The sequence below is a fragment of the Triticum dicoccoides genome, chromosome 3B (assembly GCF_002162155.2).
Source record: "Triticum dicoccoides isolate Atlit2015 ecotype Zavitan chromosome 3B, WEW_v2.0, whole genome shotgun sequence".
In the NCBI taxonomy this organism is placed as follows: domain Eukaryota; kingdom Viridiplantae; phylum Streptophyta; class Magnoliopsida; order Poales; family Poaceae; genus Triticum; species Triticum dicoccoides.
The window spans coordinates 492,936,390-492,950,651 of record NC_041385.1 but is presented as its reverse complement, the minus strand read 5'-3'; the positions used below and the strand labels follow the sequence as shown (position 1 = coordinate 492,950,651).

Below are 14,262 nucleotides of genomic sequence, written 5' to 3'. Positions count from 1 at the left end.
CATGCACGGGTGCGTACCCTGGGGTGCCCTGGGGGGCGGTGGAGACGTGCGTGGCGTCGAGCGGGAAGAGGCGGGAGAGGCCGAAGTCGGCGACCTTGACGTGGAAGTCGGTGTCCAGGAGGATGTTGTTTGTCTTGACGTCGCGGTGCACGATGGGCGGCTCAATGGCGTGGAGGTAGGTCAGCGCCGCCGCGGACTCCACGGCGATGCTGAGGCGGAGCGGCCACGGCAGGGCGCGCTCCGCCGCGCGGGGCCCGTGCAGGTGGTCGGCCACCGTCCCGTTCTGGACGAACTCGTAGACCAGGAGCAGCTCGCGGCTCTCCTTGGAGGTGCAGCCGTAGAACATGACCAGGTTCGGGTGCCGCAGCCGGGCCAGGATCGCCGCCTCGTTCACGAACTGCTCCACGCGCCGGTAGCTGTTGTTGTACAGCCGCTTCACCGCCACCACCCGCCCGTCCCCAAGGTACCCTGCGACGGATCAAAGTCAGAGAGAGGTAACCCATTGTCAAGTTCAGGTCTCCACCGACGGAGCTACAGTAGATTGTTGCAGAAGTGCATTTCACGTGTTGTAGTACCTTTGTAGACGGTGCCAAAGCCGCCGTCGCCGAGCTCTCTGTTCTCGTTGAAGGAATCGGTGGCCTCCTCGAGCTCCTCGTAGCTGAACCGGTTGCCCATGTCCTGGCTGCTGCCGGACTCCATGTCGCCGCCCCTGGAGCGCGTCGGGGTCCCGCCGGAGCCGCTGTACCTGTACTTGAGGAGCTTCGACGACGAGTTCACAACCTTCCTCTGCCTTCTCTTGCGAATGAACAAAAAAGCTATCACGGCAAGAGCAAGCAAGCCTGCGGCAACACCGGCCACTACACCTAGAATAGCGAATGAAGATCAAACATATTAATGACAGGGGCTGCAGGTGAGTCGTACCAAAAAAATGTGAATCACCAAACTTTCTGATTTTTTTTTCCATCTCCCTAGTTTCTTCTAGTATAATATTTGGTGAACTGTAAACATTGCATAGTTTGAGTTTTTTTTCCTTTTTATTTTTGCGGGGAGCATAGGTTGAGGATTGAAGTGGTGAAAAGAGCAATTTTATTGGTATATTTTAGCAGCTAAATCAAAGAGTGCAGTTTAAATACAGGCATCAGCAGCAAGCGCAAGAGTTCATATATCACATATAATGAATTACAGATCAGTCGTAACTGATGATGTAGCTCAAAATGGTCTTGTGCGACGCATCTGAATATAGTAGGCAAGAAATTAACTGCATGTGTATTGGTACGTGACACGGGAAATATGTATACCTGGTATAACCATCTTATTTCTGCTCTTCGATCCTGCAAGAAAGATTAACAAGCACACAAAAAGTTAGAAATAAAGTCTATGGAGATTTACAGGGATAATTAATCGTCAATTGATTATTTTTTGAATACTGATTCAGATTATTTGTTGAAATCTAACTAATATCTGAGAAGATTCTGCATCTGCTGCCGGTACGACACAAAGACGCAGCATGGGGAACTGGCCTGGAGCCCTTGACAACACTCTGTTTTTCTCTTTTTTTCCCTATCTTAATGAAATCGACAGAATGCCTGTCTTGCATCGTAAAAAAAGAAGTCACACCTGTTATTCTTTTTAATCTTGGAAACCTTGGCCATAATCGAAATGATTGATTTATAGATTTTCACTATCTATGAATAACGACCTGCATTTTTTAAAATCCAAATCTTGCAATAAAAGAGTACTGCGGGATCTTTTTATTAATCTTTTCTTAGTTTCATTGAAGAATTAACATTTAGTTTTTAAAACAAGGTGCATCATGACAGTGAGACGAAAATACTACTCCCTCAATTCCTGAATATAAGACCTTTTAGAGATTTCAATATAGACTATATACGGAGCAAAATGAGTGATTCTACACTCTATGATATGTCTATATACATCCATATGAAGTCCGTATTGAAATCTCTAAAAGGGCTTATATTTAGAAACGGAGGGACTAGGACTTTGGATAAAGTTATGAGATGACTGATAGGTTTTTAAGGGAACATGACAGATAACAATAGGCAGGGCATAGGCATCAGGAGAGAAATCTGAAGATGTCATAAAGGCAGGCAAAAATATATGCTCAAGACAGCTGAAATAATGAAACGAACATCTGACAATTGATGTTATAGCGTTTGGAAAAGCATTCAAAGAATAATGGTCTTGAAAGTCTTGATTTTATACTTAACAATGAACTTCAATGTTTTTGCATTAGGGGTCAATTTATTCCCCACGAAAGAGAGAGGGGCTAAACTTTGTGCCACCAACTTTACACCATCTGAACTTGTCTAGGTTAGGTTAAAAGACAAAAGCAGACGCAAGATCTTTTCATTCATCTTTTCATAGTTTTGTTGAAGAATTAACATTTCGTTTTCAAGAAATTGTGCATCATGATGATAAGACGACAATACTAGGACTTCAGATAAAGTTATAGCAAAGCATTTTGCGAGGGCTTAGTACTTCAAGTCGCAGTTAACATATATATAGGCATGTCAGATATTAGTATTTTAGGAACATGACAGATAACTTTAGGTAGGGCATCGGCATCAGAAAAGAAATTTGAAGAAGTCATAAAGGCAGGGAAAACCACATGATCAAGACAGCTGAAACACTGAAAAGATTTCCCTCGTAAAAATGAAAATATTATCTGACCATGACATCTGAAAGAGCATTCAGATCAAAGGCTAATGGTCTGGAAAGTCTTGGTTTTCATAGTTAGAGTTTGTTTTGCACTAGGGCTCAAATTATTCCCCACAAAACAGAAAGGGCTCAAATTTTGAGCCACCAACTGACACCATCTGAACCGGTCTAGGTTAGGTCAAAAGATAAAAAGCTGAATAACACGCCCCCGGATTGTTCAAATCAGATGTTGACGGTCCAAAGTAGCGCTTTTGTAGTCATATGATAGAAGATTTGCACAGATTTTGGAGGCGGCCCAGATCTCAGGTTGCTTCACCTGCCCTATGGCGATCATGCGGTGTGAACACCAGCGATGCTGGGCAACAACGACCAGCGGTCGAATGAATGTGCCTCTCTTCTTCTGTTACAAAGTGTGAAAGGATGTCGACCTTTCAAGTAAACAGGGCAAGGCCTAGTGCACATCAACTTCGCGACCGATCACCTAACGAACCATTAATTCGCTGGTTAAGCTCTTGCCGGGAAGCTGCTGCAGCAGCTAAGACAGCAGACGGGCCATGAATTCGATCCGTAATAAGTGTCGCAGTTTTGAACTCCTCTCGACGCAATGACGGTTGGGCCATGGGAAAGGAAATCGGAGGCATCGTTGTCGGATGGAAAAGAAGGTATGGGAGGACGAATGGTACTGACGCGATTTAAGCTTCATTTCCTTTCTTTTTCGAGGGAGAGCTTTGGTTCCTTTCACACGCTGATATTTCTCTTTCTTTTTGGAAAACACACGCTGAAAATTCTAAGTTGGTCAGGCGGCCTATGCATCCGTCAGGTTATGAGTGTGGATGAAGCTAGCGAGTACCATGAGCCTATGATGACTTCAATTATGGCATGCAAATTACTACTAGTGACTGCCAAGAGAAGCTACCCAGAGTGTCCGGATTGTTGGTTGCGAGTGAAGGACGGGCAGTCACAGAAGTGCTGCAGCAGTTTGATGTGAACGGTGGGCTTACCGGGCAATGGCGCTGTGGTGTCAGATATCTTGCTGCAGCCGGCGGCGTTGCCCGCTACCAGGGCGCCATCGGCGTCGGCGCAGAAGCAGCCCAGGAACCCGGCGGTGCGGTTGTAGCCGCACCTGCCGCCGGATTGCTCGCACTGGCCGCACGGGCCGGAGCTCCGGTCCCAGCCCACCTGGAACCCGCCGCGGAGAGCCTTCGCGTACCCGTCTTCCCTCCATCCGGGGTCCGTGGCGTCGGCCGGGAGGGCGTCCTTGAGCACCGGGGCTGCGTAGACTGACCGGCACGCCTGCCACCAGTCCTTGGGAGGGATCTCGCGCTCCGGCAGCACGAAGGACATGGCGGGCTCTTCTCCGGAGCCCCTGCAGGTGACCGGCTTGATGCTCGGCGGCTTGCGCAATGGCCTGGGAATGACATCGGCGTCCGGCAGGAAGGTGCAGTTGAGGAAGAAGAAGAGGTAGGCGACGGTGGAGGTGGGCAGATGGAACTGCTTCGGGACGGTGACGTTGTGATCGATCATGGGGCAGGTGTCGTCGCCGAGGGCATCGGCATCGGCGAGGGACACGGTGAGGCTGGTGTAGTTGATGCCCGAGACCGTGTAGTCGTGGCCCCCGAGGAGGAGGGTGGGCTTGTCGTCGTAGCAGACGATGCCCAGGCCGGGGTAGCCGCAGTACGACGACTGCGGTTCGCCGTACGCCGCCAGTGCGTTCTCTGTCCCGTTGTAAAGACGGAACGGGTACCGGACAGTGAGATCGCCGCAGCTGGAAGGCTCGAACTGGCACGTCGGGCCGTCGTAAGCGCCACCGGCTGGAGCGCCATGGGAAGCGGCAGCGAAGAGGACGACGAGCAGGACGATGACATGGCCGTGATGGTGGCGGTAGAGGGGAGGCATGGCTGGTTGGCTCGAGCTAGGCCGGTTTCTGCGCGGTTGGTTGCCTGCCTCCTGGTTATAAGCCGTGCGCTGAGCATGGCGGGGTTCGGGTGAGGGGGTTGGCCGGTTGGGTGGGCAGTGCAGGACGTACGGCACCGTGACAGTTGATGGGACGCCTGTGTGGCAGTTGCGACGCGCCAGCTTTGCCGCAGCTGTGTAAAGTCTCCTCCCCGTAGCTGAGTCGCGACTCGACAGTGGGTTTTTTTTTGTTGCCGCACCTGTGGAGTACGCTCGTGGTCTATATATTATCATAAAATTTGGCGTTTTATCTAGAAAGATTTGGTTGCCTTTCGGGACGATTCTGCACCTGCACGTCTATGATGGTGGGTGTGCACACTCTCTTGGGCCACGTGGACATCCCAACCGTTCCCCTGACCTTTCCATTTTCTCTTCTCACACGCAATGCAACGCTGATGATTACGAAAATCTTCAAAATTCAAATGATCCATAAACCATTCAAGACACAAGAAAAATCTCAAATGGTTCTAATAAACTTCCAAAGTGAAACCTTCAATAGACTTTTGAATTGATTCGGTATAACCGACAAGTGCTAGTCGCCTCTACTCTTTCTTTCAACCCTAGCCACCTCCCCAAGCCTCGCGGTAAATGGCGATGACACAAGCTATCCCTGATCTCCCGTTGTGTTGTATTTATGTCGCATCCAAGCACCTCGGCCATTGCCGGGAGATGTCCCAGTCTTTGGACTTATGGTCCCACTTGTCATAAACGTGTTTAAATCAGCTAAAACGGTCATCAACCGAAAGTTATAGTTTTTAGGGACGAATTACAAAAAAGTGGTAGTTTGTCAAAATTTTGGAAGTTGTAGTTTTGTGGGACGCGAACCCCAATTGTGATAGTTCCGTTTCTGTCAAATACTCACTTATGGTGGATGACATCGGTGGGGCTCTCATCGCCCCCCCCCCCCTCCACTGTGGTGGCTTACCGACGACGACGATGGTACAATAGCCGGGGTGGTACCCTCATCTGGCGGTTGATGATTGTCATATTCCGCTTGGTAGGTGGTGCTCACGGACGATGTCGTTCTTCTTGGCTGTAAGGTGGGCGAGTTGATGGAAGAAGATGGATGGGCCGATAGGTATAATCTAGAGCTTTTTTGGGTCTGACCCATGGTGATCTCTAGGATGGTGGTTCTGCAAAAACGGATGTAATTCAGCTACTACGCGTGGAAAGTTGTGGACTAAGCGAAAGCGCGTCTTGACGACGGACTTTGATGACAGTGGTGCTTGCGGACATCAAGTCCTTCATTGGAGACATCATTTTGGTCTTTCTTCCTCGAACCTGTCTGAAAACCCTAGCCCGACTCGCCAAATTAGGTGGTGGCACCACTTCAGTGTCATGGTCTTTTCGGATATCCGCCGCCAAAACCCATGATGCTTCTTGGAAAATCGTTGCACCCAGGCCTCATGGAGCCAAGCCAAGTCCAGTGCCCACTAGGTCTAGTGGTTGGTTGCCTATCTAGTGATCCATGTCCTAAAGAGATGACAACTGGTTTGGCTGCATGCTTGCATTAGTGAAGAGTCACTACTACAAAAGCAACCATTAGTAGCCGAAAATTTGTGACCGGCAACCAATGAGCCATCAGTGGCAAGAACACCACTAATGGGCGGAAAATTCGGCGGTTAGTGGTGACTTCAATAGAAGTTTGAGGTTTGAGATAGGTCAAACATTATTACCACAAATTGGCTCGTCGAGATGGGCCTAATTTTGATCCGTCAATGCCAAATTTCTTCACCACTAAATGACCTGATAAATCAACCACAACCATGAGATATAAACCATAATCATAGTCCAAGCCGAATCTCGCCCCCCCTTCCCATTGGGATACACCTTGACTTTAGTGGTTGACATGCTGGTATGATAGCAAGTTGGCCCACATGTTAGCCGCCAAATTAAGGTACACATTGAAAGGAACGACTTCCCACCAAGCAACATGTCATACCTAGTTGCGGAGCTTGGGCCCATTTCTTGGGTGGGAGGGGGGGCCTTGTATGGCCCTCATGAAGCTCTGACACTGGTCGCAACTCCTTCTCCTCTCTCCCACGCCCTCACCGAGGAGCCCCTACTCCTGTTTAACCTCCTCATTGAAGCCCACCTCACTTTCTCCTCATACCTCACCACTTGCGACGTGCCCACGCGTCGCATCCAGTCCTAGAGCCGCATGGCTCTGCAACCAGATGTATCATCACCGCTAAAGTCGGAACTGGATGAGACGAAGAAGATGGAGATATTGTGGAGGTGTCATGGATTTCTCAGGATTCTAGTTGGCCAACTACTCGGTCGCAAAAAAAAGGTCCTCGGTGGACCAAGACAAATTTCAGCAGCGGCTAAGAAATTTCATATCCGAAGAGAAAACAAAGGCATGTCCGCGGAATGGTTAAGATGGCGTCTAATTTTCCGACAACACCCGTGGAAAACATGCGCACAATCCTATACATGTCATTCGAGTAGTAGAAATGTGTTCCCCGCCAGATACAAGAAGAGTAAAATAGAACGTGTTTACTTCACATGAAGCAATCACGTCCAAATCGGAGCGGGAATTGGTCTCGTCTACGAGTTAGAATTGGCTGGGCTTCCGTTCATGTACTATTAACCCGAACCATTACCATGCCACAGGAAAAAAAAACTCAACATCTAGTATATGCAACAGTACAAGTTGGTGTAAGTTGCAGGCTCTCTCGCCCCCGCCAAAAAAAGGGTTGCAGGCTCTCTCACACCTGGAAGTCAAACTGACGGAACTGAAGGCTTAGATTTATGTGGTCTGATAGGCTTTGTTTACAGCGATAAGAAATGTTTAGGCCCTGCACTCGACCCTCTAGTTGGTGAGAAAGCATGTGTGTGAGGTATTTCTCCAAGAGGCGGTGTAAATTAAGGATACGTTTTTTTTTTATTTTTTTGAAACCGAGGCAGGGCAGGGCAGGCTAGAAACACGCAACTTCTGCAAAGAAAAAGCTTCAGATTCAGAGAACTTACGGGCTTTATTGCAATTATTATCGGAGTGTACTCGGCCGTCAGGGCACAAGCAGCCGATGAAATCCCCTGTCCGGCTGTAACCGCACCTTGCCCTGGAATTGGATCCCTCGCACTGGGTACATGCTGGGGGCTTCGCGCTCTCGTTCCATCCCAGCTGGAATTCCTGACGAAGAACACTGGCATATCTACTCCCGTTTGTCCATCCAGGGTCAGTAAGGTTGATCTCGCCGTATTTGTGCACAGGCAATTGTATGACTTGGTTGCACGCTTGCACCCAGTTGCCGGCGGGCACTGCATCATCCGGAAGCACAAACGATAGCCCAGGACCAGGACCATCGTCAAAGCTTTCGCAGCTGATCGGGTAGATGCTAGTCGGTTTGTAGAAGGTAAAGTTGAAGTTGCAGCCGATGAAGAAGATAAGGTAATCGACCGCGCTGTCAGGAAAGAACAGCAGCGATCCCTCTTGAAAAGTGATGTTGCGGTTGATTCTTGGTCTCGGGCAGGGCTTGCCGTCTTCGACTTCCGGATCGGCTAGAGAGAGCGTTGCGAGCGCGTCGTCGAAGCTCGTCACCGTGTAGTTGGCGGCGCCGTTGAGCTGCAGGATGGGCTTCTCGTCGTCGCAGAGGATCCCCAGGCCAGGGTAGCCACAGTAGGAGTTGGCGTTGCCCTTGACATCTTTTGTCTCCCCGGCGAGATAGAACGGGTAGGTGATGTTCACGCCTCCGCAGGTGTAATTTTGATTCAGGCACATGGAGGTGTCGTAAGTACCATCATCAGATGAATCGCCATGGGAGGCGGCGACCCAGAGGAGGAGAACCAGCAGCAGCCGGTGGCATATCAAGAGAGGCATGGCTATGGGCTAATGGAGTTAGGCGAACGAGGGTCACTTTTTCCCTCCCCTTGGTTTGGTGGATGCACTGGGTCGTTTGTTTCTTGGCGCTGCCCGCCTCCGTTTATAAGTGGTGAAGGCCTTGCGAGTTTCTCCGGCGGCTGGCAACCTTTGACCAGTCCGGTGTCTCGCATACATAACGCGAGGGTGCCACGCAAGTCGTCTGCTGTACTGGTACCTCCCGTCGTTGTTCCGTGGAGACTAGTGTGGTATACTTTATTGGCTCAGCCGCGTGGAAGAAAGGCTTCTAGTTCTAGCTAGTCGCCGATATCTACTTTACTTTTGTCTCCCACGGCAGGTTTTTAATTTGGGAATCGCTCGCTAACTTCTCTTAATAGTCTCTGTAAAAACAGTGCACTTGGTGTTGGTGGTAACCCAAGCTGGATCCCTCCCAGCTACAGAAAGAACCAGGAACCCGTCAACTCTCTTCAGAAGACCTGCTGAGGATATGCGTTCGGTCCAGCCCCGGAAGCACAGAGAAGAAAAGAAGAAAAGCTCCAGAAGAGCTTCTCGAACGCGAGGCAGCGGTCCGCCTGATGATAATGAACCCCACAGTCAGGAGCTGGCGCGCTTCGATGCAAAGTGGGGAACATGGGTTGTGGAAAAGGTCGGGAACCATCCTTGTCGACTGACGACTGACGAAATGGGGAACGAATATTATTACCGCTTCTGCCCTACCCCACGCGCTATTCTTTTTTCGAAATGGTCGGACGCGCTCTTGGTTTCGTTCGTTTTTCAGGCACAAGCGCCCCTGAAACTGAAACTGAAACTGAAATGAATTTCCGATTAAATCAGGCTGGCGTTTGCAACGGGCCAGCGGCAGTACCGCGCCTGCACACACACCGGAGAGGGGCAGGACAGGAGGTTATTAACGAGTTGCAGATCGACAAGCCACTGCTCCAGATAAGAAAGCACAAAAACGGCATGTGTCAAATTACTCATCGTTCTTGTCTACTCTAGATGAACTTGCGTGTGGGCTCACACGACGGAATTGGGTGGTTTTGTCTTCCGGCGAAATGGCAATTGGCAAGCTGAGACCGTTGTTATCGGCCGTTTGTTTGCAGATGTGAATAAAATTGAAGGGCCGGTTGTGAAGGACTGACCTGATGATGGAGGGTTTGTATTCTTGCAGATCCCGCCGGAGCACAAGCAAGCAAGGTATTCCTTCTTCTCGTTGAAGGCGCACCGTCCCTTGTGGGATTCCTCGCACTGCTGGCATTGCTGCTCCTTGCCCTGCTTCCATTCCAACTCGAACCCTTGCTCAAGCACGACACCGTAATCCCTCGGCAACACGAGCGGACCACTTCTACGAGCATTTTTCTCGAGTACCGGCACGATGACCTTCTGGCTGCAGTACTCAGCCAGTTCGTACTCTCGAGAGACGTTGCCTTCCTCAGAGGTGAAGACGAAGGAAACACCGTCTCCGCTGCCTGCAGGCGGATTGAACCCTTTGCAGTCGATCTGGAACTTTTCTAGCGGAGAATCAGGTGGCAGGTGATCGCCCTCTGTGGAGTAGCAGCCGAAGAAGAAGGTGAGCTCCTCCAAGAAGCCGGTGTAGTTCAGCCACTCCTTGCCGAATGTCACGTTGTGGGTGACTGTGGGGCACATGCCGCCGCCAAGGGTTTCAGTGTCCCCGAGAATGATGGTGCGGCTGTCGTAGAAGATGTTCAGAACTGTGTAGTTGTGTAATTCGTCTTGGCCGAGTTGAAGGATTGGGGTCTCGATTCTCCCCTCGACTTGGCAGAAGATCTTCAAATCGGTGTACCCGCATGCGTACTGGGATGTGTAATCGGGTGTTGCTTGAGTCGCGTTCGACAGATGGAATGGATATTTGATGTCAACGCCGCCACACTTGATCGACTCCGAGCACACGGAATCATTGTAGGCATTAGACGGAGGAAGAGGGGAGCCATGGGAGGCGACGAAGACATGGACGGCGAGGAAGAGGAGGAAGAGCGAGTGTGGTGGTAGGTGAGCCATTGGCGAGAGGAGGAAGACGAATCTGGCTGTTTTCTGCTCGGTCCTGCACGCCACTGGTTCTGGCGAGCGACGCCGTATTTAAATCGCGGGCACGACTGTGCCTGGTGGAAATTTTGCTTGGTTGGTGTGCCACTAGGGGTAGGGTGAGCTTTTTTTTTTCTTTTCGATTGGAGGAAGACCGAAGCAAAGTCGGTCTCCTCGTCTTGGGTCACTTTGCTGTTGGCAGAAAAGCCAAATGGATCATGATTCCTGCCTCCTACGTCATGCCATGGCTTCACTAGTTGACTTGACCTCCAGCCCGATCAATAGCTGATATTTTTATCTGCCTTTGTGCACAAGACATTTTTGCTACCAACTCAAAACGCGTCATCAAGCGTCTACGAGTGTGCTACTTTTTTTCTGCGCACTTTGGGACGGTATTGGCGTATTTCGATTGCCTTATTATTTTGTTTTCAGAACTTTGCTTCGGTACACCGTTAAAAAAGTTTACGGATTTTGATGCATATTAAAGGTGAAGAGAATAAAAGGCTCCCCCTCTATTACCTACTAATAAAGAAATGAAATAGTTATTCTTGATCAGTCATACTATTTTCCAATCAACCCGTTGTCCAAATTTCAATTAGACTTTTGTTTTTACAGACCCCCCCCCCCTACCTCGATATTTTTGGTAATTAATCCGTAGACTAGTTTAAGTCAGATTTATTTGCTTTTGCAGAAAACTCCCTGATAATTGGGTTAACCAACCAACAATAAACATCATATGCTTTCTAAAAATATCTATATCTTTTAAACAGTAAATTTAACATGTTATATGTATAATTTGATTAAAAAAAACATGTAGTCTGAATATGATGTTATTTTACCTGCTAGCCATTTAAAAAATTTAGGGCGCAACCTTAACCAATAGCGCATGATTCGTCTTTCTTTCATATCGGTGTCGATCCGGACTGATATAATCACCAGAACAAAATTACAATTGGAGACGAAAGAAATCTTCTGTAACCACACATGCACACCTCACCGAAACCTCACAAGAAAAAAAAGCAAATTTCCCATCTTATGCCGAGAGAAACGACTTAGGATTGACAATGTTCAAGCGCGTTGTGATTGTGTGAGCATTGAGGCCATCATCAATGAGGGTGAAAAGGAGGATAAGTGTCGACACCAATGGGATGCCATGTGTTGAAATAAAGTATGTGTACCCAAAAGGCCTTAAGTCATAGTTATTGTGTTAGAGAAGTGTGGTATTTTCTTCCCCCATTGCAACACACAGGATCTTTACTAGTTAATATAAAAGGATTATATAGTTTTTTATATCCAAATAAATCAACTTAATAAGCTTAGCTTTTTAAAGTAGCTTTAAGATTCATGAAAACTTTTAAGGGTGTATCGGCAGAGGCCTCATTAATTTGAGTTTGTTACATCGGAGTAAGATTTTTATCAGTTGAGCTTCCCTTCCATTCATTGAATGAAACGACCACTCGATCTAAGGACGACGCCACAACCACGGTGATCACCCCCCTCTTCCATGGCGACGGCGACGACAATACCGCGTTTCGTTCTCCCGAGCTGAAGGAAGTACACTGACTTTGCGCAACCCCACTTTTGTCCGTCTCCTACCACTGGTTTGGAGGGAGGAGTGGTTGCGCTGGAAGAGAGCCACTCCTCCTACCAATAATTATGCGTGTGTTGCATTATAGACAAACCATAAACCTGATCCCCGCCCAACATATCATTGGTGATCATGTCCCCGATGTCCTTGACGTGCTTGTGTCCACCCCTAGGTAGATGTAGGCGGGCGAGGGTAAGTCCAACGCCCCTTCATGCTAGTATGAGCAGGTAGCCGTCGTTGCACTTGTCGCCATTGTCGCAACACATGACTCGGGATGGAGCAACGATGGTGTGCGCCACCGGGAACAAGGACGCGAGGATCTATGAGGCCATGCATATGAGCCAACACCACACATGACATGGTGGCGTGCTACCCAAAGGTCGTGGAACAGGGGACCCCGTCCTGACGCTCGGCTCAGGTGATGCCATAGAATGTGGTGGGCCATCCTCACGGGTAGTGAGGCGTGCGACCTAATTTGGCCTCGAAGGACGGATCCGGCTGTGATCCTGAGTAACGTCTTAAAGTGGTGGCTACCATCAAGTCCTCGCAACTTTGCCATGGTGCGACCGCGTGCTTGATCCATCCAATGGAGCAGACCTGTCTAGGGATCAATCCCTCCGACGTGGGGCGTGGTGGTTGATGTCAGAGTAACGACCCCATGGACGTGCTAGGAAGATTCATGAGGTGCCTGCAATAGTGGCGATCTGCAAAGTGACTCCAGCATTGATCAAATCAGAAAGACCAACTTACATACGAGGATGAAAGGAGGTGTAGCAGTTCATTGGTTGAAAATCTTGCGTGGTTACCCCTACGAGGGTGTAGAGCTTGTTACTAGCTTCAATACAAACCCAAGATCATCAAAAACAAAGTTCGAATGAGAAAGTTATGATGTTTTTTTGTTGGTTGTTCTAGTTCTCTAGAACCTTCAAATGGACTTTGGCTGGGACTCCAGACGAGTCCTGAAACTTATGGATATGGCCAGAACTCCGGTCCTCTAGAGCTTCTAGAATTGATAGAGACCTTGATAGGCACAAATCTATAGGACCCTTATTTATGCCTTCCTTCCCAACGAGTGGGGTGAAATATTCACGAGGTGAATGCAATGGCGGTGATCTGCGAAGTGACTGCAACGTCGACGATATCTAAAGGCCAACTTGAGCATCTCTCTCTCCCATCAATGGTGATGAAAGGAGGTGTAGCAGTTTGTTGGTTGAAAATATAGAGTGGTTGATGTAGAGCTTGTTACTAGCTTCAATACAAGCCCAAGATCATCGAAAACAAGTTCGTATGAGAAGGTTACGATGTTTTTGTGTTGTTTGTTCTAGTTCTCTAGCACCTCTCAAATGGATTTTGGCTGGGACTCCAAGCGAGTCCAAGAACTTACGGACATGGCCAAACTTTGGTCCTCAGGCACCTCTAGACTACATAGAAACACCTCGATAGGCATAAATCTAGGGCCCTTATTTATGTCTTCCTTTCGCAACGAGGGGGCGGGGGTGGATGTGAAATTTCCCCATTGTTTCTTTGATATAAGTGATAAAAACAACTTGTGGACCTAGGTGTCATTTGTTGATCTTCTCAGTTGTTCCTCTCCTCTCCAATCATCCCATTGCATGAGCTACATAGTGTGAGATTTGATCATAATTTGCTTTTGTGGAAGTGCATCCGTTGCCATTAGTGTTTTCATGATCTATGATAACTTGATTAAAGGTAGTAATATTTATTCTAAGTGGTCACTGAGGGAGTCCTGGACTAAGGGGTCCTCGGGCGTCCGGGCTATGTGATATGGGCCGGACTAATGGGCCGTGAAGATATGAGATTAAAGACCTTTCCCCGTGTCCGGATGGGACTCTCCTTCGCGTGGATGGCAAGCTTGGCGTTCGGATAATGTACCTTCCTTTATCTATAACCGACTCTATACAACCCTAGATCCCTCCGGTGTCTATATAAACCGGAGGGTTTAGTCCATAGGGGCGATCACAATCATACAGGCTAGACATCTAGGGTTTAGCCATTACGATCTCGAGGTAGATCAACTCTTGTAACCCCTATACTCATCAAAGTCAATCAAGCAGGAAGTAGGGTATTACCTCCATTAAGAGGGCCCGAACCTGCGTAAACATCGTGTCCCCTGCCTCCTTGTTACCTTCGATCCTTAGACACACAGTTCGAGACC

At 48.8% G+C, this 14,262-nt stretch overlaps 1 protein-coding gene across 5 annotated transcripts in view; it reads right to left on the bottom strand.

The window, feature by feature from the left end:
• Window positions 1–14,262, bottom strand: part of LOC119276717 (LEAF RUST 10 DISEASE-RESISTANCE LOCUS RECEPTOR-LIKE PROTEIN KINASE-like 1.4) — a 31,316-nt gene that overhangs the window by 791 nt on the left and 16,263 nt on the right. Inside the window, exons 1-4 of one of the 5 annotated variants that reach the window (XM_037557851.1) lie at window positions 9,598–10,554; window positions 1,299–1,331; window positions 576–863; window positions 18–468 (exon numbers count right to left, since the gene is read on the bottom strand). In XM_037557851.1, coding sequence (XP_037413748.1) covers window positions 18–468; window positions 576–863; window positions 1,299–1,331; window positions 9,598–10,474 — 1,649 coding nt within the window. In that variant the 5' untranslated portion in view covers window positions 10,475–10,554. Of the gene's footprint in view, window positions 1–17; window positions 469–575; window positions 864–1,298; window positions 1,332–2,691; window positions 3,651–3,680; window positions 7,567–7,605; window positions 8,988–9,597; window positions 10,555–14,262 lie in introns of those variants that run through there. The other 4 variants (XM_037557852.1, XM_037557850.1, XM_037557854.1 and 1 more) reach the window with 4 other exon arrangements.